The 26,468-nt window shown below is 53.0% G+C and overlaps 5 protein-coding genes across 5 annotated transcripts; 2 read left to right on the plus strand and 3 right to left on the minus strand.

Moving 5' to 3' along the window:
- Positions 1 to 246: 246 nt before the first annotated feature.
- Positions 247 to 1,343, plus strand: HER10_EVM0005646 (2OG-Fe(II)oxygenase superfamily protein; the record flags this gene model as incomplete). The annotated part of the gene is made up of 3 exons (XM_035475252.1): positions 247 to 327; positions 394 to 656; positions 707 to 1,343. 3 exons carry the CDS (start codon positions 247 to 249, stop codon positions 1,341 to 1,343), a joined length of 981 nt encoding a protein of 326 aa, XP_035334958.1.
- HER10_EVM0008319 (Di-trans,poly-cis-decaprenylcistransferase) lies at positions 1,275 to 2,803 on the minus strand. Its single transcript, XM_035477846.1, has 3 exons — positions 2,404 to 2,803; positions 1,928 to 2,339; positions 1,275 to 1,870 (listed from the first exon to the last, which is right to left on the minus strand). The coding sequence occupies exons 1-3, from the start codon at positions 2,485 to 2,487 to the stop codon at positions 1,380 to 1,382; spliced, it is 987 nt and encodes a 328-aa protein (XP_035335153.1). The 5' UTR covers positions 2,488 to 2,803; the 3' UTR covers positions 1,275 to 1,379.
- A 4,973-nt stretch (positions 2,804 to 7,776) lies between these two features.
- Positions 7,777 to 10,392, minus strand: HER10_EVM0009040 (uncharacterized protein; the record flags this gene model as incomplete). Its single annotated transcript, XM_035478542.1, has 4 exons — positions 8,878 to 10,392; positions 8,660 to 8,817; positions 8,491 to 8,630; positions 7,777 to 8,460 (listed from the first exon to the last, which is right to left on the minus strand). Exons 1-4 carry the CDS (start codon positions 9,897 to 9,899, stop codon positions 7,777 to 7,779), a joined length of 2,004 nt encoding a protein of 667 aa, XP_035335207.1. The 5' UTR covers positions 9,900 to 10,392.
- A 1,351-nt stretch (positions 10,393 to 11,743) lies between these two features.
- HER10_EVM0001949 (uncharacterized protein) lies at positions 11,744 to 13,915 on the plus strand (the record flags this gene model as incomplete). The annotated part of the gene is made up of 2 exons (XM_035471681.1): positions 11,744 to 12,233; positions 12,304 to 13,915. Exons 1-2 carry the CDS (start codon positions 12,118 to 12,120, stop codon positions 13,913 to 13,915), a joined length of 1,728 nt encoding a protein of 575 aa, XP_035334686.1. The 5' UTR covers positions 11,744 to 12,117.
- Positions 13,916 to 14,778: 863 nt separating this feature from the next.
- On the minus strand, positions 14,779 to 19,489 carry HER10_EVM0006819 (choriogenin Hminor). The gene is made up of 2 exons (XM_035476393.1): positions 17,501 to 19,489; positions 14,779 to 17,443 (listed from the first exon to the last, which is right to left on the minus strand). Exons 1-2 carry the CDS (start codon positions 18,842 to 18,844, stop codon positions 15,224 to 15,226), a joined length of 3,564 nt encoding a protein of 1,187 aa, XP_035335044.1. The 5' UTR covers positions 18,845 to 19,489; the 3' UTR covers positions 14,779 to 15,223.
- Between the last annotated feature and the right edge of the window lie 6,979 nt (positions 19,490 to 26,468).

The raw sequence follows: 26,468 nt of genomic DNA on the forward strand, positions 1-26,468 counted from the left end.
GGTCGACAGGCATGTCTGAGAGGAATGTGAGGGACTGCTCACCTCAGTTTTCGTGATAGTTGTGGAGTTTGTGTCTTGTTAAGGTTCAATGATATAGTCAAGCGTCTTTCAGACTAACATCCCGGCTGCTGCTTATTGGTTAGAGCTTTCGGTTGCATGTGGCTACTGCTCAACGGGCGCCGGTTCATCCAAGCTCAACCTCAACTTACACGATACTTCTCATTCACAGGAAGCCCATCGTACATTATGTCGAAGAAGCGGACCCTGGACTCCTTCTTCGCGCCATCTGTGAAGAAGCCGCGCAAGGAAGATGAACCAATCGAAACCGTATGTTTAGTTGCGGCTCAAATGCGTTCGTAGGACTCCCTACTAACAGAAGCTCATGAGTATCAGGTCGGCCAGTCCACTCATGCCAATTATCCCATACCTATCTCAGAGCTTCCCACAAGCATCAGTAAAGAGCTCTCGTCACTCCCTGCACGTCCAGGCAAAGACATGAATGACCAACCAGACCTCGATCTGGTGTATTTTGAGCCTTACATTCCGTCGTACATGGCCAAGAATCTCTTTGAGTTTCTGCGCTCCGAATTGCCATTCTATCGAGTGGAGTATGATATCAAAAGGGGCGGCTTCCAAACTCATATTCGCACGCCACGGTAAGGAGGCTCTCCATGCTTGGGTGTATAACACCAACTCATGCGAACAGGTACACCACGGTATTTGGTATGGACGAAACATCCCGATTCGACGACGATGGTTCCGTCATAGACAAGAAGTCTGGCTTCAAGGTCGTCGACAAATTGTACCAGAGATACCCACCGCGGCCAATCCCCAAATGTCTAGATGACCTCCGTCGCTCAGCCGAGACAGCAACCGACTGCAAATTCAACTTCTGTCTCGTCAACTACTATGCCTCAGGCACGGATAGCATCTCCTTCCACAGCGACGATGAGAGGTTTCTTGGTCCGGATCCAGCTATCGCCTCCTTCTCCCTCGGCGCGAGGAGGGATTTCCTCATGAAGCACAAGCCGATACCCCCAGACAATGAGCATCCGGATAGACCGCAGCCCAAACAGATCAAGTTGCCATTAGCCAGCGGTGACATGATTCTCATGCGCGGACGCACTCAATCGAATTGGCTTCACTCGATACCCAAGCGAACAGGCAAGAATGCGGAGGATGGCGGGAGAATCAACATCACGTTCAGGCGAGCGATGGTGAAGGAAGGAACTGATAATTACTACAACTATAACGTCGGAACCGGACCTGTCTATCGGTGGGACAAAACGATGCGGGAAATGCGGGTATCTTCCGCCAAAGACCAGCCTAAGGGAACGTCGTGACAACTTTCATGGGGTATACGCAACCCAAACACCTCTCTATTTGCCTTTGCGGAACTGTGCGCTTGAAAAGTTGAGCAGCGCTCTTAAAAAGACTTGATATCCGACGCCCTGGTTATCCGGCAAGCAGAAGATCTCAGTGAGGCGAATGGGCCAGGGAGGGTAGCCATCAAGGTCGACGTAAGGACCGAACGAAATGAGCAGATCGGGTTCCGGCATGATTCCCTCCGACAGCTCCGCATCGATCAGATCTGTGCTGATGTCACGGGGGTGGAGCTTGCCCTTTTGTGACATCTCGGTCAAGGTGCGAGTGAGATCAACCATGGACGCCCGCCCGTCCTCTGCGGAGATGAAGAGAACCTTGAGGTGGCGCGGGTCGTTGCGCGCGAAATCGCCGTGGGCTGGCGACTCGAGGACGTCGTCGGCGTGCGGCATGGCCACGGTCAAAGCTGGCTGGTGTCTACCGAAGTAGGATCGCGACTTCTGGATGATGGATTGTTGCAGGTGAGGAAGGTAGTGCTTAAGAAGACCTGGGAGAAGAAAATTTAGCAGGGTGATGGGATATACACATGGAATCAGGAGCTTACCTGTCCGCTCGTACACCGTCAGGACGGGAATCTTGGCGCAGACGCACCATACGGCAATCTCGGCCGCTTCAGCGACCAATCTCTCCAACTCAGCCCCGTGTCTCCCACTTGGTTCGCGCTTTAAAATGACGCTGAGATGTTTCGGCTTCTTCTTCAGACCAACAACATCCCGCTCGATATATTCTGGTGTTCGGTGGTGGTAAAACATGATGGAGGATATGTGGTAGCACACGAGATGCCATGCTTGTCGTATCCGAATATACAGAGAGAAAATGGCGTGGAGAATTGTGTAAATCGCAAGGTGTAGCTTTGAGCGGAGGGCGCGTCTCAGGCCGAACCTGCCCTTGGGAGGAATATCATCGTCGCGCCATTGTCGTCGTGCGTCTTGGGGTGGGCCGTCTGGGAGGTAGCTCTGGAGGGGCAGAGCTGTCAGCTAACGGTCGAGCTTTGGGAAACTTGCGAGTAGCTCAACGTACCTCGAGCAGTTGCTCCTTTTCTTCGTCCTTGAGGTCCACGACATCGTCGGTCCTGTAGACCTTGCGGACCCTCGTGCTGGGCATGCTGGTGAACCTTGGTGGTGTCTCTCGGCGCGATCAGTCGGGAAGCGCGGTTGTGGGCGTGTAGCTGCAAGGCGGGATGCGTGCGAAATCTGTTGAACAGAGGGAGAGAAAAGGCCAATGTAAAGTTGGCGCGAAACTAGCTATGCGCTGAGTGGGATATATGAATAGGTTTACGTCGTACGCGGCGTGCGTTCGCAGTTTGCCATTCGTTTCTTGGCAGGATGACGACGGCTTTGGGCGAAGGAAACTTGTCGAAGTTTGGTCTTGTCGCCCAGAGTCAGTTCGGTTCAGCGGCTGCCATGGATTCCCACCTCAGTGAGTACAGACATGCAACGCGGTAATACGACACTGGCACATTGGTTGGGCTGGTGGATTCCTAGTGGATGCTGCGCCGCTACGTCCAGCAAAGCTGCCCGTGGCTGAGGGCTCAGCTGAGTTGTTCTTTCCCCAATTTTTCTCTTCCGTGGTGCACACGGCAGGGCGAGAAAAGGTACGTATCCCGCCCAAATTGGGCAAGGTCCAGGAACTCCAGCCACCCGGTGGCAGCGGCCGGTACAAGCTCCGGTAGACCCATAAAAAGTTGGGCACACTTTCGGGACGCCGGGGCCATTCTTGAACGGGCATCCGGGTGCCACCGCTGTCTCCTCGAGACGCTTTTCTCGACTCAATGAAAGTGTACAAATGCTGTGGAATATGATCCAAAAGCCCCAGAATAACGACACTGGCTACTGCTGAAGGACCCCAGGCCGCTCTTGCCTTAACCTCTTAAGGCACTGAGGAGGGGACCACCCTCTTCGCGAAAGCAATGGGGGTTCTCTGGCCTTGGTTGAAGCAGTCTTATTTAGTTTTCTTTTCCTTTCGCATCTCATGGCGGTTCCGTGTTTCGTAATTTACAAAAAGGGAGAAGAGACATAATAGAGACATGGCAGTCGGGATTAGGATAGCAGAGATGAGACCATGAAGGCCAGCTCGTACGTACTCTGTCTTTTGGCTCAGCTTACTACCATAACTACGGATAACTGCGTCTAGTAACCTCTGGATCACCTAGATTTATTCCCATCGAACAACCCATGCTTTGACCAACAGTCATTTACTACGATCTGATATCGCAAGCAAACAGGGCTGGAATAGTTCTCGTGAGGTAGCCCAAGATCTTAGAGGCAATCAGTCGCTTGAATACTCCCCTTCAAATTCTCTTGTATTATCAGAACATGTCTGTAGAAAGTCTCATAGATGCTTGTATTGGTATCAGTCGATGACTCGGTAGCCTGCGAGCAAATGAAAGTCAAGCGTCAAACGAGAATGAGCGATGACAAGCCACCCCAGTCAAGATGAAGTCCGTAACAGCTGTGTTCTGTATATTACCTAGTAGATTGCCGATATTGCGAAACAGACCGTCTCCAGATAGGCGCAAATACTGCGGTGAACGCATATTTAGGTTGGTATTTCTATCGGCAACATGTCGCCCAAGCGATCCATTGGATAGAGGGAAGAACCTCTAGCGTATCATTATATTTATGGGCCCTCACTAGTCGGTCCACGTGGGCCCATTCCATTGACTGTCGGTGCCAGCGAACTCGTCTCTTGATTCTCAACCGGATCGGACGATACTTGCCATGTCAGTGGGACAGGTGAGCTGCTGGAGGAGGGGAACGAGAGTCATTTGCACCGTCAAAGTTGCTTCACAGCTATTCAAAAAAGAAAAAAGTGATCGTACGGCAGCACAGTACCCACATTCTTAAGTCAAGTCGATAAGCGTCACTCTCCTACACTTGATGACTCCGAGGTATCCCCTGCCGAAATAGAGGACTTGGGTGAAGCAGACTATGACGACACAGACGAGTCTTCCTTAGTGTTACACTCAGTAAAAGGGCCTAAAGAAGGATGCAAAAGTGTCACGGATACTTCCAGGCGCACTGAGGAGAGGCTGGAATATCGACGATATGATACGCCCTGGCCAAATGTCTTGATGCAAGTCACAGGCACTTGTCATAGCCGCCACGGTCGAGGCCGCTTACACCGCCTGTTGGACAAAGCTACCTGCAGGCGACTCAACTAGGGTCGAAAGTTTAAGACCTCCTGGGCTCTTTCCAAGTATATTCATCTGAACATACTTCCGAGTAAACACAGATGAGTTTGTATTCCCTGGAAAATACATGTAGTAATCTAAGCCAAGAGCACCAAGGTAATCCTAACAAAACTCGAGAAAGGCATCGTACTAGCGGGATTGAGGATCAGTTGGATATGACAGGCATCGTGAGAGTAACGTCTAACTTGATTCTCAGCCACTCTGACTAGGACTGGGGAGGAATCTGTCTGGAGAAGACCAGGGTCGGGCATTGATACAGAAGTCCGGGTTACTGGAGACCTCCTTCCCTCAAGTATATTTCAGAGCTCCCATAGACCCAAGCCGTAATGATCGGCTTGTGAAGGCAAAACTTACGCGTGCGAGAGGGACGTCAACTTGTACGGCTCACAGAAGAGAGCCAGTTAGAGCGGTAACCAGTTGGAAGTCGTCAAAGTCAGAAGGGCACTAAACACAATATACAACACTTTAAAGGACTCGATACCGGAGCAGAAGTCTCTTCCTTTCGACATACCTTTGACTTATACAAGGCCGCATGTGGAAGGTCTGCTCGACATGCAATCAAGAAAGCTTCAGGCTTCTGAAGTGTGCCTGTGTTGATGATTGACCTTGAGAGCAACAAGGAATGGCAGAAGAGCTTGAGATCTCACCGGCTTTGCGTGATTGCTTGGCCATGCAGGTCAGATCTTCACGATCGGCGCCATATTCAACGCATGCCTCGGTGACTTCTTCGTAACGGTAATACATCCACGGAGCGTATGGGGTCGAGGCCGGCCGAAGCTCCAAGTCTAAAAGATTAGTACGTCGGAATCTTTAGTCTTTGTCTCTCTCCAAGGCCTCTAAAGGTATATTCTTCGAGGAATATATAGAAAGTGGACAAGAGCAACAATATCGGCAACGACGATAGCAGGAGGAATAGCGATAACAGGAGAAACAGCGATGAGAATAGTAGGAGAAACAACAATGACAGTAGTGAGAGGAGTAATAATAACTCTAGTGGGAGGAATAGTTATGATAATGATAAGGACAATAGTGATATAGATATAGAAAGTAGTAGATAGTTTGCCGAGGGTAACGAACCGGACCAACGAGGCCTCACGACTTAAAAGCACTTATTAGATTTGGCAGATTGACTGTTGGTGACACATTTGCGTAGCAGGGTGTTTTGGTATAGGGCTATCATTAAGAACTCTGAGCAGCGAAGAAACACAATACTGGGATACGATCAATTTCGTTGGGTCACTGACGGAGAACAGCCGCAACATGTATGTTCTCGACTGGATGCCTAATAAGAAGAGTCCCCAAGGTCAGGCCCGCGGAACGACCGTTGCGGACGAACAGTTTGTTGTGAACACCCATCCCCGCCATCCCATCAAACACCTTGTTGTGTGCTTGCGCCGGTGAGCTCGGTGAAGTAAACACGTAGGCATTTGGGCTGTGCAGCAATTTGTGCTATCCATAGGCAAGCTGCTGCATAATTGCACAGAACACGTTGGCATAACATTGTGAAATTCCGACTTCTGTTTGTCACACTTTCCCACCAGGCCACAACCAACCATAGTCTGGTTGGTACCTAGACTCCATAGACCGCAATCGACCAGCCGGTCAACAAGGTAAACCAAAAGACAGTGGACCTTAAAAGTCGCAGTAAGCCAATGGCTGTCGTCGTCGAGCCTCACCGTCTGTTCGTGGTGGATGTTTTCACGTAACTCACCGGAAAGTTGACCCAGACAAACAGGCGGCTGTCTCTGGCCCAACAAGCTCATTGGACATGTCTGCAGCCAATTTCCGCACGTATCCATGCGGTCTAAGGTTTCTCCCCGCCCGAAATGACTCGTGTCCTCGCACATTCTGCCGCCTCGCCCCAGCCGCGCCTCGCAACACCGCCCAGCGAATCTCTATATAACCGCCGTCTGTCGCCGTTCTTTGCTTGTTTTCTCTCTTTCTTCTCTAGCTCTCTTTGCCTTTTGGCTTAGATCAAGTGTAGTATCTGTTCTTTTCAGTTTAATCTCTGAAAGGTCTCTAAGGAGACCAATCGTGATTATTCCTATTTTTGTACCTCGAGAGAAGCCCTCTGTGCTTGCACACGGCTCCTCTCACAGTGTCCCTGGTATTACACTGCCTCCAGGCGACGCGAACCTCTTTTTTCATTGTGTGCTCTGGCTTGTCCAGTGTCATGAGGAAGAAACGCGACAATAATCTCCCCTAGTGGCATGTTAACTCGCCAGAGCGAAAATCGTCCCCGACCATGTTGTCATTTGCATGGTTGAAAAGCCCTGGCCGAATTCTATCTGCTGGCCAACTTTCATGTTGTTCGGCTACAATTTGGACAATGTGTGAACTTCACAACATTGTGCGCATCGGAGTTCCGAAGGAGGCCGCTCGGTGATATCGGCGCTCGGCGCTAGACCTGCACCCCACACACGGGCTCGGTCGCACAGGCCACAAGACCCACAATTTGGAAGCGGCCCGCTAGCGCTATACCAATTTTAGATCAACACTGCACGTGACACTTCACTGCAGCCAGACCTCAGTTGACGTCACCGACCATCGGTAGGTCGGTTGAACACCAACAACGACGCAATGCCGATAGGTGACCAATTGACGAGGATAGGTCGGTTGAACACCAACAACGACGCAATGCCGATAGGTGACCAATTGACGAGGATCAATCAAGTCAGCATCCTTGGCGCAAGAATAATCCACTGCTGTAGCAGCATTCGAAGATGATTACTTGCGCTTGTGAGGACTCGATCGCTCTGCTACATTTGCGTGGCCTTCTCAAATGGCGCGAACGCCGCCTTGTCTTTCCACAATGACACCTTTTTCTCAGGCATGATACGGCCCTCATCCACAGTTGAGACGCAGGCGGATGAAACGAGGTGTCTAAGACTACTTTCAAATTCGAAGGCACCACGCTCGCAAAAGCCAGAGGGAAAAGATGCCAAGCGAAGTCTGGCAATTTTGAATATTAAGTCTGGGAAACACAAGGTCAACATCCCTTGACTTTCTCGACCTTCATCTGACCTCGTACCAATCCGTTCTGATACCCGGATCATCCCATGTTCAGCACCCTATCGGCCCAAGTTTCCCAACACTGTAATTCCAGACAAGCAAGTATATCATTTTTTTAACGCCAAACCCAGCTAATTTTACGCATTCCTAAGTTTGCGTGCTCCTTGCGATGAACATCACAAAGCTGTTCACGCAACTGAAAACGTCTTCTCATCCCATCCATACGCCCTCGCGAGCCGCCGAGAGTATACCAGCGTCATGTACCCTTCAGTCTGAGACTTGTGAGGTCGGTGGATGGTGAACGGCCTCTTCACTGCCATACTATCGGGTGGCATGAAAGTGAAAACCGAGCCGTACTTGGGCAGGACCGAAAACCCGAGCTCGGCCATGGCGCCTTCAAAGACCGTCCAGTTCACCGCACCTCGAGACTCGGACTTCTTGAAGAGGGCGTTGAAAACATCCGCAGCCGCTGGTGAGACCTTGAAAGTCTGTTTCTCAACGACCGGCTCTGTAGTCGACACATTCGCCTCAGGACCGACCTCAAAGGCAGACACGTGGGCCGGACGAGTCTTTTCCTTCTGCTTCCGCTGCTCCACCAAGGTTTCTCGCGGCTCGGGGGCAGGCACCGGAAGTGGCGTCCAGTCCTTTTGGCCTTGGGTGATCTTGATTTTGTACTGTTGATACTGATTCTCAAGGTCGGAGAAGCATTCGAAAACAAGATCTTCGTAAAGCACACCAAGCTTGGCGCCGGCATTGTCAACCATAAACTGGTTGAGGTTCTCTAGAGCCTCGGCGGTCATTCCCGGCTCTAGAAGGTTGTCGATGGGGACGGCAAAGTCCCTCAGATCAATGCCGGTCTTGAGCTCAATCAACTCTTTCTCCAGCTATTGGGACCTGGAGACGAACAACTGCCCCTTTTTGCGGGATGGAGCTGGCGTTGAGATTGTACTGGTCACATCTTGGATGAAGGCAACTGTGGTGGCCAGGTCACAAAGAGACTCGAACTCGCTCTCGACCAGTTTCTCTCGCTCTTCGGGATAAGCTTGGTGAAGATCACCCAACTTCTTCAGCCATTCGACGGCCTTGGCCGCGGTGGTATGGGGTGGCAGAGCCGGAGCATGTAGTGATGTTGAGGGTCGCTTCGCGTCAAGTCGCCTGGATTGCTTTTGAGCGTCACGCGCGCATTGCCAACGCTGTCATACACATTGAACATCCGCTTGTACCACTTACTGCCCGAATGCGACTGAATATGCCGCTTGAACAAGGCCTGGGCGGAGACGTAGGCGAGCTAGGCGGCGTTGGCTATCTCCGGTAGTAGGATAGTCCGGTGGGCTTTGTCTTGGTTCAAGCTTTCGAAAGGCTCGAGGAGCTGATGCATGTAATTCCACAGGACAGCCGCCTTGACGGCGTTATGGACAGCGTAAAAGACGCTGGCACTGACATACTTGTCAGAAACCACCGGCAAACGACGTCCTTTCTCGTCTGGGAGGATCTCTGGCCGGCTGCAGAACCAGAAACTGACGTCGTGTGCAAGAACAGCCGGTTCTGAGCAGAGCTCTATGCGTTCCTTGAAGAAAGCCGCCTGATCGCAGGCAGCGTTGACGAGGTCGGCCAGAGAAAGCTTGGCGGGTGGTTGTGAGATGCTCAATTTTGAGAATGCCGCAGTGGTTATCTCCCCTGGCTTCTTAGGGCGCTGGTCGGTACTCCGCGTCTTCGAGCCCTGATCCAAGATATCGTCAATGAGGATGTTGAGTGACCGCAGCAAGGTGACTTGGCGTTTTAAGATCAGCTGGCCGATGTCACTTGGTGGCACAAGTCCCGCTCTGATGGCCGGGACAAACCCGCCCAACGATTTCTCGTCTTTTTCGGGCAGATAAACACTGAAACCGTACCATTCCCCGTCGGAAAACAGCATGTACCAGTCCTTTTCAGATGCAGGCGGGCGTAAACCCTGCGTCCGCATGCTCTCCTGAATGATATCAGCATCACCCTTACTACCGTTAACCCCGTAACAGTACTGCTCCATAGGCGTTTTCTCGATGCGGTGCTCTAGCATGCTAAGAAAATGTTCGGGCCGTTCAGTCAAGTCGCGCAGATTCCATTCGGGAAAGATCTTGTAGTTATCGCCCAGGGTAGTGTCCCCCGAGTGTCTGAGCAAGACACCCTCCATTACCCCGGCCTTCACACACTTCGCGCGCTGGCCTGCCCCAAAACCTCTCCAGATTTTATCGATGACAGCGCCATGTCTCTTGTACTTTCGAACAAGATCATTGTGCAGGTCCGTGGCCTCATTGTCCCGTTGTCGTTGCATTTTAGGCACTCAATAGAATGACTGAGAGGATAACTGGACTTGGTAGCATTCGCAGTACGAAGTCACTCTTCCGTCGACAACTGATGCGATGCCTTGTTCTTCCACGAGTTCTTTGCTTCTGGTCAGTGCCCAACCAGCGATCAACTGGAGGTTCTCCCATTGTCGGAAAAACACATATTCCCCTTCGCTAGATAGGTCCCCTTACGCTTCGCACCCTACACAACCATGCCCTCTTTGATATACCGATTTGTGTATCCAGGACAGCTCTGGGCTAAGGGTAGGATCCTTCGACAGTATCTGCCTGGAAGACTGGACACTCTTATCTTGAAAAAGTCCACATAATTTAGGACCAACGACGATTAAGGATTATGAGAAGTCTTCAGACGTGGCCCCTATCCACCACGGTGCACACTGATTCATTGGTGCAAAAACCTATTGCCGCAGACTCCAGGCTTCTCCCCAACTTTCTACCACTCAAAGATGGAAATGACGGCAATCATCAAGATCCTTATCGCAAAGCTAGTTCGAAGAATGAGCATGAACTGGGGCTCAATGGCATCAAGAGTCGAGGGCATGGGCTGTTCAACATCGAATGATACTAAGTTTCGGGAGGAGCCCAATGATCAACTGACATTCGAACAAGCCCGATACATTCCAAGTTAGTGCTGCACGAAGTACAACTAGGCCGTTGATTACCCGACTGTCTCAAAGGGGGCATATTCCTCGGGGCAAGGGGCATGGAATCAAGTTCAAGCCCTTCCCTTCAGCCTTAAACCTTGCGGTTGTGATAGGTTTCTCATGAAGGGGAGGAAAAAGGTTCAGAATCCTTCGGGTGGTTTAAGATGACCGCATACCCACTCCCCTCCAATGAGGAAGCATACCATCGACCAAGGACCAGCCCACAGCCCTGTATCCGTAACGGTTGGAAATCCCACAGGGCTGTTAGCTTCCGTTCCTCGTCCACACTTCGAAGCCGGAGCTGTCCAGTTAAACCTACCGACGAGGGTTTCTGGTCACCGAGTCGGCGACGTTATGGAGTTCGCTGGGGACAGCCTAGGATCGCGGACGGCCGGGGGGCTGCCCCTCCCCCTCCATCTTCTTTCCCCCCCTTCCGCGCGCGGCAACTTGCACGTTGAACGTGTCACACAGACACCCAGCGATCTGACACCCACGCGGGGCGGCGTAGTTATCCGATCAACGTTTGCCGACTTTACCTTAGCTGGTAGTTAGTTCTAGACTTTTGCCAGACCACGTCTCTCAACGGCGGCGCAGTCAGGAACCATGTGCGACACAGCCACGGCCCCCAAAAGGCTTCGAGGCTTTCAATAGGATAGTTTTCACATTTGCCCAGCCAGCGCTTAGAAAGTTGTGAACTCATCGATGTCCTTGACCGATGTTATGTAATGATTATGATTCCGTGATCTAGCCGTCATCGATTCACGATTCACTGCTGCCTGGCTCAACCCCCCCGGACCCAGGGCGGCTTTTGATTGACTTTGACAACCAAACAACCCCCCCATGTTGCACCCAGCCAAGGGGTCTGAACTCCTGGCACCCATGCGTGCCATGCCGCCAACTCGTGCTAACGGGTGGCGGTGCGCATTTCCCGATGTTTCCAATTCCTCGATTTCCTTGTGGTCGAAGTTCTCCTCACGTTGCTTTTGACTTCATAGCTCGGAGATAACGCCCCACGTTTTATCCTCCACGAACCCCCCCTTTCCTGTCAAGTTCCCATTCCGTCAACTTGCCTGACAAGACCAACTCTCAACTTGTTGACTTGCAGAAGGATTCATCCTACCTTCTCCTTCTTCTCTTTTTCCTTTTTTTCTGCCCGTTCCTCATAAGAGATAGACCAGGGTTACTACGGATGATGAAAGAGCGTTTTTAGGCAGCAATAATACATCGTTCCTTCGTTTCCTTTGAGCGCTTACAAAGTCACAACAAAGAGAGAGAAAGAGGAAGTACAGCAGCATCAAATCTTGTGTAATAACCGCTGCTGCTGCTGCCCGCCAAGTGTTCCGGTTCTGGAAATGCGAGAGACTACAATTCGGCGACCTCGCATCTGTACAAAGACATTATAGCGGGAAACACACAGTCTCCGAGACCCGAGTACCCGGAAACCCCAATAATCCCTTACCAGAACCAGAAGGCACTTTTGTCTTCTCTCACTTCTCCGCCTCTTACTTACACCAAAGGCCCAAACAAAACTCCGGCCCTGATGCCCTCTCCCGGTCCCCAGATTCTCACCTTTGCGCTCGAGAACTGGCCTCACAACGCCGGGCCTACTACCAGGGCTAGTAAGCCCAAAGTCCGGACGGGATGCGTCACATGCAAGTAAGTCAACTCACGGCACATCAAATCGGGTTCTCGTCTCTTCTCATCGTACTAACATAATCTCGCTCAGACGACGCAGGATAAAATGTGACGAGACAAAGCCGTCATGTCAAAACTGTCTCAAGCGGCGGGTGGAATGTGAGGGGTACAAACCCAAATCGCCAAACGCCTCCTCCTCTCCCGGCGCTGCCTCAAAACAGCTCATCGCAACGACCAGCCCCAACGGCAGCTCCACCTCCTCCTCGCCCTTCTCGGTAGAGCCGAGCTACCAGAGCCTCGTCTTCACGACGCAGCTCCAAAAGGACCATTTCGACCAATGGCTCTCCTTCGCCGCAGACACCCTCGTCTTCCCCTCCCAGCTCATCACCGAGACCATCCCGCAGATAGCCCGCTCCGACCTGGCCGTCCGCAACGCCGCCTTCGCCATCGGCGCCGCCGCCCTCGGCAGCGGCACCCGCGAGGAGCGTCTCACGGGTAAAGGCCCCTACTTCGCCGACGCGCTCGAGTACTACAACCGCGCGCTGCAGCTGACTGTCAAATCCCCGCCCACGGAGGAGACCTTCCCCAGCGTCCTCATGACGTGCCTCCTCTTCGTCATGTTCGAGGCCCTCCACGGCGACAGGAGGTCCGCGCTGACGCACCTCAACCACGGGTACAACATCCTCGACCAGTACGAGAAGCGCCGGTCAAAAAAGATGAAGACGACGAAGCAGACATCCCGCCGCGACCCCCTAGTCGACGCCATCGCCACAAACTTCCAGCGCCTGACGCTCCAGTCCTGGAGCCACAACGGCGACCACCCAAAGGAGACGGAGAAGCAAGTGCCCTGGTGCTGCCGCGGCCAAGGTACCTCGCGCTACGCCGTCGACGAGATGCCCGATACCTTCACCTCGCTCGATGAGGCGCACCGCTGGTGGGAGGTCACCCAGCACCACGTAATCCACCACGCGCCCCTGATCATCGGCTTCCGCGTTGAGGGCACGGGCAACAAAGCGCCGTCCTTCCCGCCCAACGTCAGCCTGCCCATCAACGAGGAGCAAGTGAAAGCGCACGACCGCTACGTCCAAGCCTGGCGCGCGCGCTTCTCGCCCCTCCTCGAAGCAGCGCAGGAGAAAAGAGAGAAGCAGGCGAAAGAAGAAGGAGAAGGAGAAGCAAAGTGCGATACGAGAGAGTACCTCAAAGTCCTGGGCCTGCGCATCCACTCCACCTACCTCTCGATCCCGATCCGGACGGCAAACTACTGCGACACGGACGAGCTGGCGGCCATGACGCCCAGCTTCCGGCTCTACGTCGACCTGAGCAAAGAGTTCCTCGAGCTCCAGCAGCGCCTGCTCAACGCCTCGGGCGAGATGTTCACAATGGACAGCAACAGCCCGACCTGGCCCCTCGGCGCGGCGACGATGCTCTGCATGGACGAGACGGTGCGGGCCGACGCGATGCGGCTGTTCCGGGAGTACCCGCGCCGCGACGGGCTGTGGGACACGCAGACGTGGTTGAGCATGCTGGAGAGCTACAAGGAGGCGAACCAGACTATTGTGAAGCAGGTCGGCGAGCGGGAGTCGCAGCACATGTTTGACGTCGAGGTTGTGTATGAGGATAAGTCTGTGGTGTGGATTAAGCAGGTGGAGGATCCTACGAGCGTGAGCCCGGATGAGTTGAAGTATAGGATTGACCTCCCGTGAGGAGGGTAATAAATGAGTTAAACGAATATCGATGTGTCACGTATGAGATTGCGATCCAGTGGCAGCCACATGTCATTCGCTATTGGTATTTTCCAATGCATTACAGCAAGTAAGTGATGTATGGCTTTAGAAAATGAGTTCACTTTGTCTTCAACCTACCCCTCCCAACTTATGAAACCAGGAAGATTGAGATGCTCGTGTTGGAACACGACAGGAATCTCCACGAAGGACGGGTATGCCGGGTAGCAGAGTCGTATAAATACCAGCAACCCGTCGTACTAAGCAAGGTTCAGCACCGTTGCATGGTCCATTTCTCTTTCCGCCCTCATGTAATGGGTTGCCATGACCAAGTCGCAGAAGGTGTTTAACAAGTGGTAGGTATCCTATCACAACTTGAGGGGCATAAATCGACTCTCCTCACGCACCGAATCCCCCTTCTCTACACTTCCAGCATGGCGTATATTCCAACCAGAACACTCAGAAGATGATCCCGCTGGCCGTGAAGATGAAGTCCCTCGAAGAAAATGGAGGAATTTCTCAAGAAACAACACTCGCCCCAATGACAACGGGCGTACGTCACTCTCATTAAGCCCCTCATTCAACATGCGACCTCCCGCCAACATTGCTAGCGCTGCCAGAACAAACGCTTCCAGATGCAATGGTGGGATTCTATACTTATCAAGGGCCTGTCTACATGACAGCAATACGTCAACGAGCGTTAGAGCTGCTCAGCCATCATTGCCCAGTTGACTTGCATCATACTTGACGACCACATGCCCCACCGATGTTGTCGGAATTCACGTATCTCACAACGCAAAACGCCAGGACGTGACTTGGTCAAATGACTTTGTATTCATAAACCTCCTCCGCGCCTCTATCCACCGAGGCAGATATCATTATCGATCTATGGAAAAGGAGGGTTGCCATCATCCGGTACAGGCCGCTAATCTCCAAATGTGAAAGATGCTCTTTTTTAGGGGGGGTGTCATATCCATGAAGCAACCAACGCAAACTACACAGAACTGCTTTTCTTCTGATGTTGAAAGCCTCTTGAGGCAGTCAACCAACCGAGTCTCCCCTAAATGGACGTAATCGTAAATGCCGCTGTGTTCTCCTTTTCTTTTTATGCAGATTCAAATCAACAAGCACCCGCAATAGCTTGGTGGAAATGCAGGTATCGACCGTGCGTGAAGGCCAAGAAATCTTGCTTAACCAAACGCGTACGCACGCAGTATTATGAGGGTATAAATACAGGTTCCTCATCCCATATAACGGGGATGAAAGACCTCATCGCAAGTAGTAAGTCGCTTAGAAGAACTTGCCCTTCTTCTTCTTGGTAGTCTTCTTATCCTCGCCTCCGCCTCCGAGAATGTCGTCAAAGGTCATGGTAGACGTGGCGGGATCGTGAGTGTGGTCAACAGACATGTTGCGCAGGTTTGTGGCAGAGGGCGAGCGTGGCATAACCATGCTCAGAGGACGGGAGCCGGCCGAGCTGCTTCGTGCGCTACCGACGCGCGAGTTGCGGTCGCCAGGCAGGCCCTCATCGAACGGAACGGGCTCGAGGCCGAAGATCATGCTGGAACGGTGCGCGGCGTTGCGGCTGCCAAGCTGACGTCCGCCTGGCGAAGCATTACGCGGCCGGAGATGGGACTGTGGAGACCCAGGTGTGGGCGGGGTGCCACTTGTGCCGAGGGCCGGGGGGCTGCCGACAATGCCATCCGGACCAGGGAAAACTGGCCGGGGCGGTTCCAGAGGAGACATGCCAGCGTCTTGTGGGGGTGGGGCGTCCGCGCCGGACAGCCCTTCCCACTCCTTGGCCGCGAGCCAGCAGTGGCTGCGGTGGTAGACAGCCTCCACACTGAACAACACACTGTCGGCAGAGAGCTCAACATAGCCATTGCCGCCAGAAACTTCGTACCACATCTTGCGAACCTGACGAGCGTCCTCAACCCAAGGGAGGTTACCCATAGGCGGCTCACAGAGGAAGTACTCGACGCCCTCGTTGAACTTGAGGTTGGGCGCGTCGACCACGAGCATGGGCAGCGACTGGATGACGACGTAGAGGAAGAGCCAGTAACCGATGCGCTGATCAGCGAGGTCTGCCGCGTTCTTTCCCTTTGCCTCATGCTGCTCGAACTCCTTGAACTCCATGAGGAAGGGGATGTTAACGCTGTTGGCGTCCCAATTGTACGCCTTCTGAATGACCAGCGTCAACTCGTGCTCCTTAATCTTTCTGTCAAACTTGGCCTGCTCCTTGGCTGACAAGTTGTCGTACGTAGCGAGAATGGACGTCATCGTGGGCAACTTGGGAACATCGAAAGGAATCGGCGGCAGTACGGGAGGCGTAGAGTTGTCGAACTCGGTGAGCATCTTACGCAGGTTGACAATTGAGAGGGGATCCGTGGACTTGGCAGAGTCTTCATCGGTATTTCCATCCATCACTCTGGTGGTGATGTTTTCGCGATCAACCAAAAGATCGTAAAGAGCAGTCATGTCGGAGTACAGCGCCTTTAACACCAAACGGTTGAGACCGCTCTCAGAGAACGGGTTCTTCTTGCTGCTAGCCTTCGGGGGCCATGCTCCAAAGTTGGTCTTGTAGTAGCCCATGACGAACTGCTTCATCTTGTTGAAGTACTTCTCCCACACCTTGAAGCGGACAGCCTTGAGCCCAGGGTCTGACGTAGAGCTGGCGATACCTGCGAATAACGAGGGGAATTCGAACCGCTCCAATCTAATGTTGACGTTGTGTTGGCGGTTGACGAGATCCAGATGTGCGCGCTCAAGTCGTTGTCTTGTGTACAGTGATACCTGCTCGAATAGAGGAGAATTCAAGTCGAGAATGGCAGTGTATTTGCCGACGGCGTGCGCAAAAGCTTCGTTGTACAAGTCCATTGATTTCATGCTCTCACCCAGAATCAATGACTCGAGCGTCTTCTCGCGGCTGTGACGGACATCTGCGAGCGACAATTGTTCCATGAAGAAACCGAAACTCAAGTCGACGGCCTCGCCAAAAGACTGCCCGTCCGCGTTGGTGAAGCCATACTCCTTCAGTAACTTGGAGATCTGCAGGAAGGCGGCAAAGGTGGTGGGGTGCGCCTTAGTGGCCACCAGAGGCTGACCGGTCAAGAAGGCAAAGAGGTTGCGGATTGCGATCGCGCGGTCAACTTCAGCACGAAGTTGCGGTCCCGGCGCGGCGAGGCCGTTTCCGGGTTGCGTGTATTGTGGGGGCGTTGCCGGCAGATACAACTTCAACTCGCCTTCGCCAGGGCTGTCTGGGTCCTCTGCAGGAGGCGAGCCGGACCCGGAAATGGTTGCCCGGACAAGCGCATCGTCGACGGACAGACTTCCACCGAAACTCCTACCCCGGCTCCGTCCCGATGGCGAAGACATTTCAGCTTGAATAAGCTCGTTGAAGATGACCGAGTTGATGATAGAGAAGCTCGGAACCTTGAATGAAGGTCCGGCATTACTGCTTCTGGGTTGAAGGTAAACGTAGACATTGCCGTTTTCATTCCACAACTCTGGGACCTGCAGGTAGATTAGTCTCTCCGTCCGATGTGATGCGGCACGCGGCAACAAGCTTACCTTTTCAGCATTCAGCAAGAATGAAGTGTTGTACTCGCCAGGCGTGTCAGGCGACAAGACCCACGCCTGTGAGTTCTTCACAGCCGCGGAAACGTCGTGAGAATTTGACCTTGATCTTCCGCCACCTGGCAGCCAAGATCTGCGCAAGCGTCCACGTCTCTCGTCACGGGTCGGGCTGTGGCTCTCGTTCGACCCGGTGTGGTGTGAGCTTCCGGTGTCGGTTCTGGCTCCGGGTGGGTGTGCAGAGGTGCTTCTGCCTCGTGCATCTGGTGAAGGCGCGCGAACGCCAAGCATGGGGAATGCGGATTTGCGATTCTCGAGGAAGGAGCTGCTTCGCTTCCTAGGCTCGGCGGCATTTTCTTTCTTGAGTTTCGCCGGCGAGGTTGCCTCTGGGTGGGAGACAGCTCTGGGCGAAGGAGCATCGTTGTTGTGTGATCCTGCAGGAGGCGTTGGCAAGTTCTTCTCCTTGCGCAGCTTGGCGGGAATTGGCGGAGGCGCCTCAGAAGGCGGCAACGGTGCGGCCATCATATTTGGTGTTGTAGGTGTTGGAGGTTGAGGAGGAGAGACCAGAGGCTGATCGGCAGCGGGGGATGATATTGTTGAAGAGTCTAGAGGTGCGGGGGCGATTTTTCTAGGAATAGGAGGCGGTGCATCAGAGGGAGCAGCCGGAGGAGGTGGGTCGAGGGATTCAGATGCCGCAGGAGCAATTCCCAGACCTAGTCCGGAGCTCGTCACAGGTCTCACGGTGGGATGCTCAGCCGTGTGGTAAGAGGGCGCGCTGTCGGAGGGAGACGAGGCGGGAGGAGTGTCGTCGGGCAGCGGCTTGCGGTGAATCGGTACTTGGTGTTGTTGCTGCTGCAGCTGAGGCTGGGCAGGCGGTGATTGAGTCTGAGGCTGATCTGTGGGTTGAATGATGAGCGAGGGAAACAGTGCAGACAGACGGTTGCCCCAAGACCGGGACTTTCTGTTGTTGGGAGGTCGAGTGGGAGCGAGCACTGGCTCGGAGGGCTTCTCCTTCTCTTCAAGCGTCACGTTCAGAGTTCCGGCATTGATTTTCGCAGCTGTCGTTGGCGAGTCGACGGTAGTATCGGTCTGTGATCGTTTCGGGGATGCGGGACGCTGCGGGCGGGAGGACGTGTAACCGTTGGCGTTGACGACGGCGGCGTCTCCGTGGGTAGCTTGGTCGTGTACAGGCTCGGATACGCTGTGATGCCTTTCGCGGCGTGATTTGGGCGAGACGGGGTTGGTGAGGTTGACTTGTGAAGAAGAGAAGGAGAAATGGCTTAAAGAAGACTTAAGAGAGGCGCGAGAGACCGACAACTTACTCGACGTCATGCTGGGCATGATTTGCAGCCGAGCCGTCTTTCAGTCTTGCTAAGTCTAGTCCTTGTCTGGATCTGGCGTGAATGTCACCTCGCTGCGGCGCAAGTAGGAGAAACGTATGGTGGTAGTACAGTAAGTAAGGAGCTGAAGGAGCGATCTCGCAACCAACAACTAGCTAGTCTTTTTTTCTCTCTCCCGTTTCTTTGCGCAAGCAGCAGGAATGGAAACAAACAGTTCAGTCCAGACCAGAAATAGCAAAGCAGACTTCCAGGTAGCAGGAGGAAACGGCGGGCGGAGGCGGCTATTATGAATACAAACAAAGGGCGGGAGGACAAGCCAAGAGACGGCGACTGCGGGACTGAGACCTAGTTCCTTGTGAGAGACGTAGAGACAAGAGTGGGAATATGGAATGGAATGGCGTGCACAAGCCCATCCATGTACGAGCCACCTAGACCATGAACATTGCTCGGGGTCTAGTGTAAGAGGTAAGACACAAGACACCGGATCCCTGGAAAGAAAGTTTCTGGGATGGTGCGGATACACAGAGTGAGCGAGTTAAGGTCGTCAAGGTAGGTATTGCAAGACAGGACGGGACCAGGAAGAGAGACACGACGAGGATGAGGGCGAGAAGAGGGGACGACGGGCTCGGGTTGACGAGGGGAGGGGTGTCGAGAGAGTGGAGGTTTACCTGGTGCTGGTCAGGTCAGGCCAGGTCAGGTTAGATCCAGTTGTCTGTCTGTACGGATATGTCTGCCCGTGTGAGGCTTTGCTCGGGATGGCGCGTTGTGCTGTGCAAGTGCTGCGCTTTTCCCTCAGCCGTTGGTGCTGGCGGTGGATGGGAAACGGGGCCGTTACGTGTTTAGCAGAGCCGGTTGAAAGTGAAGAGTACGTAAGTTGGTGAGGTGAGGAAAACAGAACAAGAACGCAAGGCCAAAGCTAGGAGAGAAAACGGTGCTGGTAGGGACAGGGTACGTAAGGCGTTCTGGTTTTTGAGGTACCTTACCTTATTCATACGGAGCAAGGAAGGTGGAAGGTACCTCTCTCCAAGTCTCTCTTTCTTCTCTTTCCTTCTCTTTTTTCTGGGGGAGTCTGATCACGGACGACGGATGTGGATGACATACTCCGTACTGCGCAAGGCACCTTACACTAAGGTACCTTACCTACCTGATTTCCACGGCACGGCGGCAAGGGAAGCCCCGACCAGTGCTTTTCTCTCCTTCTCTCTCTCTTCTGCTGTGCCCCTTCCATTCACTTTCAGAGTCTCTTCCAGGTTGGTTGTCACTCTGATTTTTACGATGGGTCCCACGCGGTAAATCCGCAGCAGCAGCGTTGGCAGTTCTTCGTCCCTATGGAGCACTGTGCATGCGGAAGGACCCACTTGGCTTACCTCACATCCTCCGTTCATCCCTCCTTCAAAACGGTACGTATCTCCTTCTTGTACCTTTGTACCTTCATCCCTCCTTCCCTCCCTCCTTGAGTCTAGGTCCCTCCTTCCATTTCACGGTACACGTATTGAGGGCCCCCAAGACCAGCCTTTGCGTGGCGTTCTTGGTGTGTGAGGTACCTAGGGAGACAGTCACTCATCCGACTGAGGGATGACGTTTTGAGGACAAGGGTGGAGACAGCAGACTTGGACGGATGGACAGAATGCACACCAAAAGAAAAGGTCACCACTCACATGAGGTCGGGTGGTCTCCAATAACTACATGGTAAAGTACCTCGGACAGTAAGGTAGGGTAAAGGGGGCCGCAAGCATTTACGACGGGTCAACGGCGAAAAAGCCATGTAACAGTAATCGCAATTTCGATCGACAGATCTGGGGCCGGCGGGCAAAGAGGACGTGTCGCCGTTGAGGCTCGGCTTGCTCCAAATGAGAAATCACGACAGACTCAGGAGTCAGGACTCTCTCATCCAGAACTTTTCAGGACTCTCTGAATGAAAGGGGAAACGTCTGCTCCATCTCATCAAGCCCCATGTCCCTCACTTCCTCCAGCTCGGCTCAGCTCAGGCTCATCTCATCTCAATTCACCAAGCTGCAAGCCTGCAAGCCTGCAAAGCCCAGGACAGGCTCATTCTTGCATTAGCCCAGCATGGGCTAGCCTGGGGTGGTCCCTCAACTCCCGGAACTGCGAGCTGGGCGCCGGCATCGACGGTGGTCGTGGAGGTACCTAGCGCCATGCAATTGCGATGGGCCCGTTAATATATTTTTTTTGATCTTCTTCGCCCCTCGCGCATCATCACTCATCTTGCCCGCTTCCGTCTCTTTGGCGGAGAAAGCCCTTGCCTTTCCACTTCGTATAGGGAGGAGCACTCCTGCGATTGTGTGCGAGAATTGGAAACTCTCCCTTTCTTCAGGTGAGAGTGTGGGTGCGACTGAATCTGTACCACCTGGTGTGTGAAATTGGGCAGTTCGTATGGGACAACTGGACTGTGCCGCATTGAATTCGCACCTACATATCCGTACGGGATCCAGTAGTATAAGTTGAGGCGATACCGAAACCGGGTCCGGCCACATGAGCGCTGTGTTTCTTTGTACATACTGTGGACGAATAGTGTCAATAGTTGTATTTGTGTATGTGTGCGTCTAGTGATGCATACTCTTCGGGGGTTTTCTTTCCTTCCTGCAGATTCCAGACTCTCCAAAATCAAGAGGTCGAGGTCCGGTGCTACGCTGGCCCAGCTCAGGGTTGCAGCCAGACCTGCGATTGGACCCGACCCCGAGAAACCGGAAACACGGGGTCCTGCCAGTGCCCTTTCCCAGGCGTCGCGTACCGTTGCAATGAAAAGCCCGGACTGCCGAATGGACGCGTGCTTTGCGGCGTACGAAACGGAGTCTATTTCCTCGTGCTTGGTGTGTCTGTTGTTCTGGCTTCTGTTTCGCTATTCTCATGCTCCAATGTATCGCAAACTCTCGGAGAATAGGCAGAACGGTAAAGGTTGGTTGTTCATGTTGTTGGTATTCATAGCCTTTCTCCCACAACTTTGCTTATTCTTAGTTGCTGCTGGTGACGGGGCATGTACTTGAAACTTTCCCCTCGATCCAAATGTTAATGCCACTGGGCTCGGATGACCCCCGGACAGCGGCTCTTGGCTTATTGGACCCAAGCGAATGGCTCATTGGCGTCTGCAAGCCTACGGATACCTGAATCACCATTAGCCGTCTGCCATGTTGGAGAGAGTCAGGGGAGGGCAAGATCAAGAAACAATAAAACCGTGTCAACCAAGCTTGTGCTTTGCTTGATTGGAGGGCAAAGTGCTGTAAAGCCGAGCATGCCAGACCGAAGATCAGACAGCTATTTCTTCTCCTTCTGGAACATCATGTACTCCAGATCTCACCACAACAAGCTGACTGTCTCTCTATTGACTGAAGTCTAATAGACGGTCTGGTTGGCAGGGCAGGGCAGGCGAGCTGGTGGTAAGGCGCACGCGGGGTTGTCTCTTCCCAGCTGAGGTCAAATTGAACACGGTCATTTATTCCATGTCTGAGGATAAATGAATAGGTGATTTGGAAATCGAAAAGCAGCTATGTGACTCGTGAGTCGATTTGGAGGTTGAAACTGCCACTTTGCATCTGACGCTTTCTCTTCTAAGCCTGACGTACTCTGTACATTTGAGCGGGAAGCAGAGAGGTCAGCTCGGGTCCTGCCACGTCTGACGTTGATGGTTCCTCCCGTCTCATCAACGGTAGGTACGTACAATTGGCTTTCGTACTTTTCTCATCCTTCATTCCCAGGTTTCCAGCACTGAGGTTCTGCCTAGAAAGGATCATGTTCACCATCCAACACCTAAGGTACTTTCCCACCTTCATCCAATGTCGGCACCTGCACTTCTGTTGACGTGATGCGAATCAAACACACATCGCGCCTGGTTGAAGGGCAGCTTGTTCAGCGTCTTTCATCATTCGGTTTCTCCCATGATTTTCGAGGCTTTCTTCTTGATGTATCATGCTGCATACACAACACCTTTTACGTACTTTGACACCAGCCATTGGACGACGTGGTGCCGATCTTGCTCTTCCGTCTGATCCTGCTGACCTGGATCTCATCTCTCAGCGTTATGATTACGCCCTCTCGATCATCGCATTTGTTTGCAGCTCAGTTCCTGCAGCAACGTGCACTTTTCACCCTCCCTCCCTCCCTTTGCTTACGGATCATCCTGCTTTTTTTTTTCTCTCTCGTGCGCCACTCGCTAGCATCCGGTGCAACTTTACGTTGGTGCATCTATCTAACCAGCCATTCTTGACTGACAGCAACAATAGTACGGGGTAAAAATCACAACCACAACAGCAGCGTGGACCGAACAGGCTGGGCCCGACCAATTTGCCGGACGGATTTCACTCATCACCGACCCCCTTGCCCAAGCCATCGAACACGAAAGCCGTCGAGGCCAGTAGGTGGCCCGACAAAGAGGGAAACCGTATACGCGGCGTCCCGTCAGACCTCGTGTGCAACAGTGCAACTCCCACAAGTCTACCTACTTACTCGATCCGGACACAAGGTTTTGGCCTTCCCAGCAGGACGGCCCAGGAAGGGAAACCGAACTCTAGCACCCTACGGATACACGTACAAAGTGCACAAAGAAGGCTTCGTCCTACCCACAAAACAAAACCCAACAACCAACAACCACCCTGAGAAACAATCACAAGAAGCTTTGGGTAAAAATAGCTTCGCGGCGCCTCCCTTCCCCAGTTGCGCCCCGTCCCACGCATCATCTCATCCACAGTCCACACCCATTCCGTTCCAGTGGTCCACTCCAGCCCGAGGTCGCGGCACATCAGCCCGCTTTCGGTTCATCCTCCCACCTGCCCGCCGCGCTTGCCCGCCTCGTCCCTCATAGCCGGACCTAGCACAGCCACCTTTGCACCCTTCTTGGATTCGAGAAAGGCACAAAGAGAAACATAGGGAAGAGGACGACCGGCCCGTTCAGATCTCGCCATTTGGCAACGTGCTCTCACCAGCTGACGGCTAGCTAGGCCGTTCCGAGAGGCCGAGACAGAACAACGCACACCTCACCGTCTACGAGCCTAGTCTGCCGGTCCACGCATATTTTTTTTTTTCAATGTCGACCTAGAAATACGTCTTTGTGACTTGTTCTAGCGCCGATCCCGGCATTCTTGGGATTTCCGAGCCACCCCTTTCGTCCTACAGTACGGATATTTTGGGTCCATTTTCGCTCCCTAATGCTCCCCGCGGCGGCGGTTAACTCCTCTGCTGCCCGTCATCTCGTCCTACCTACGTTTTTAGAACGAATCTTGCCGGCAGCTGACGTCTGGTGCTCATACTAGGCAAGTCAACGAGTCGTGCCTCAAAAAAGTACCACAACACGGTGTGGCGTGTTGGCCGCATTTGATGAGGCTCCGGGCATGAGCCCCCAAATCCGACTTGACATCCGATCACTTCATCTCCAAATCTTTCAATGCGGCGCCGCATTGCTGGATCCTCACCTCACTCCGCAAAAGTGGATGGGCACAAGGGGTGACCCTTTTCATTTTTCACCCTCAAAAGGGGTGGCTCCTGTTTTTTCAGGGACCGCGTTGTGGTGCTGGCCGTGGAACCCGGAACCATTCCAATCTTGGATCAACATTGCAGTGCCATCCCCACACTCCGGCGCGACTCGGCCAACGTCGTCCCCGCCGTCGGAGCTCGGGTCCTGCGAGAGAGAGGCAGAATGCTACTCTAGCCACCGGCCGCGCTGACGACTCCGGTTGCGTCGTCTTCGCAGGGCTGAGCCGATCCGCACGGTCTGGCTTTCGCCATGGTTACAATGGACCTCGACAGATTTTTCTTTCTGTCGTCTCGCTGAGTCCCTTGGGGAGTGGTCCAAGTACGTTGCATTGGCATGTCGTTAAGGGAAACTTGCGCAATCGTCTACTGCGGTCAAGGGGTCCGTCCAGTCGAGACCGTGCCTTCTCCGGGGGGGATGCTACCCCTCCGTTGAAGCTTTTCGGCACCGAGACTTGTCTTATACAGTCTGGAGTCATACCCGACTCGGCTGATGGCGATTGATAGCTAGCCGCGTCAGTCAATTCCCGTACATAGTAGACTGCAGCCCGCTTGCGGCTCAGGCCACACGGGAAGCCATCGTTAGAGTTCCTATCCAGGTGGGTATCGAGCTTGGCGAAGTTGGCCGTTCACGTTCCGCAGCTTAGCACTATAAATGGCCCACGGGGTTGCGAAACCTAGAGAGGCTTAAGCATGACGTGACAAGCCTTGACCCCAGCGTAGTCCGCTTCATGACCGTCACGACTATCCGTGGATGAAGTATTGAGGTGCTGCCAGAGTCTCATAGGTTCACCTCTCAGGGTGGGTGAGGGCTACTTGCCTGCACTGTACCCTCTGCCAACTTCATGATTGCGAGACTGAATGGCCACATGCAGCGTATAAGACACATGCTTTCCTCTTTTGCAATCTGACTTACACCGATGTTACCCTGAAGCTCAACCAAGGCTTCCTTGAAACGCATCTCTATCTGCAGACAGTCCGTGAGTACACAGCTAACGACTACACAGTGGGGTCGGTTTGGAATTTAGGAGCATGATGTACACGGTCTTTCTATAACACAGCCCAGAAGTAGTCTGTCGGTCTCTGCTTGCGAGGGCTATGGATGGGGGAGGATCCCTGCCTTTTGTCACGGAGACACCGCTGAGGTATTCTTCTCAACATCTGGCATATGTCGAGAGACGTGGATTGCAACAACGGCTTGTTGTCTCTGAGTTGGATGTCGACGGACTAGGGTTGTCCTGTCAACAAGATGTTGTACGCTCAAAAATAGAGAACCCTCCGAGTTTCCAAGATGAACCTTGACATGATGAAGACCTGATTTAGTTGTCGCCTTGGCCAGGCAGGCGTGTTGACGGGGCGATGAGTACGGCGAGAGTGGTGAGAACTGGTGGCCAGGGATAAGTACTGGATATTAGCCATAGGGACTCCTCATTCACTTACATCACCTACGTAACGTATCTTTCCCATCACCTCCAGGAAGCCTTTGACGAGTTGATGGTACATTCTGATTCATCACAGACGCTGTACTCCAGTCTGCAAAATGGGAGCTACGTATACTGTGATTGTGGTCTTGGAAGGTCTCCTACGAGTTCTTGTAGTGTGACATCTTTTTCTTTGAGGAAGTCTAAGTTCGTAGGAAAGACCCCGAAGTAGGTATGCAAACGAATCGATGCTCAGCGCGTAGATCTTGAGGAAAACTGCCACGAGCGATGATTGGTTTCCTTCCAACGCACCTACTAAAGAATATAAATATTGTATGATCATTTGGGCAGGCATTAGAGTCCTGGTTGACATTGTCGGGTTGAATTGGAGACAGCCGTCTGCGGAGCCAGTACCTTGAAGCCATCAGGACATTCCAATAATGCTCAAGAAGAACTCAGTGCCATGTATGACCAAAATCAGACAGACGCCCTTTCTGAACGCCTTAGAGCGCTTATTCTAAACGGAATATACAGAAGACAGTGAGTCTAAGTGGCCAGGGGTAAACTGTAGGCCGTGTTGACGTATCTAAGGGCTTTCTTAGGCTACAATGAGAATGTCGATCTCCGTACAAGTGCACCGAAGAGTGGAAACTGAAAGGACCAAGACGGACCAGACGGTGTTGAGGGACAACTCCACTCAGCGATGGGGGACGAATTTATATA

Source organism: Colletotrichum scovillei (assembly GCF_011075155.1).
Source record: "Colletotrichum scovillei strain TJNH1 chromosome Unknown Contig00004, whole genome shotgun sequence".
Classification (NCBI taxonomy): domain Eukaryota; kingdom Fungi; phylum Ascomycota; class Sordariomycetes; order Glomerellales; family Glomerellaceae; genus Colletotrichum; species Colletotrichum scovillei.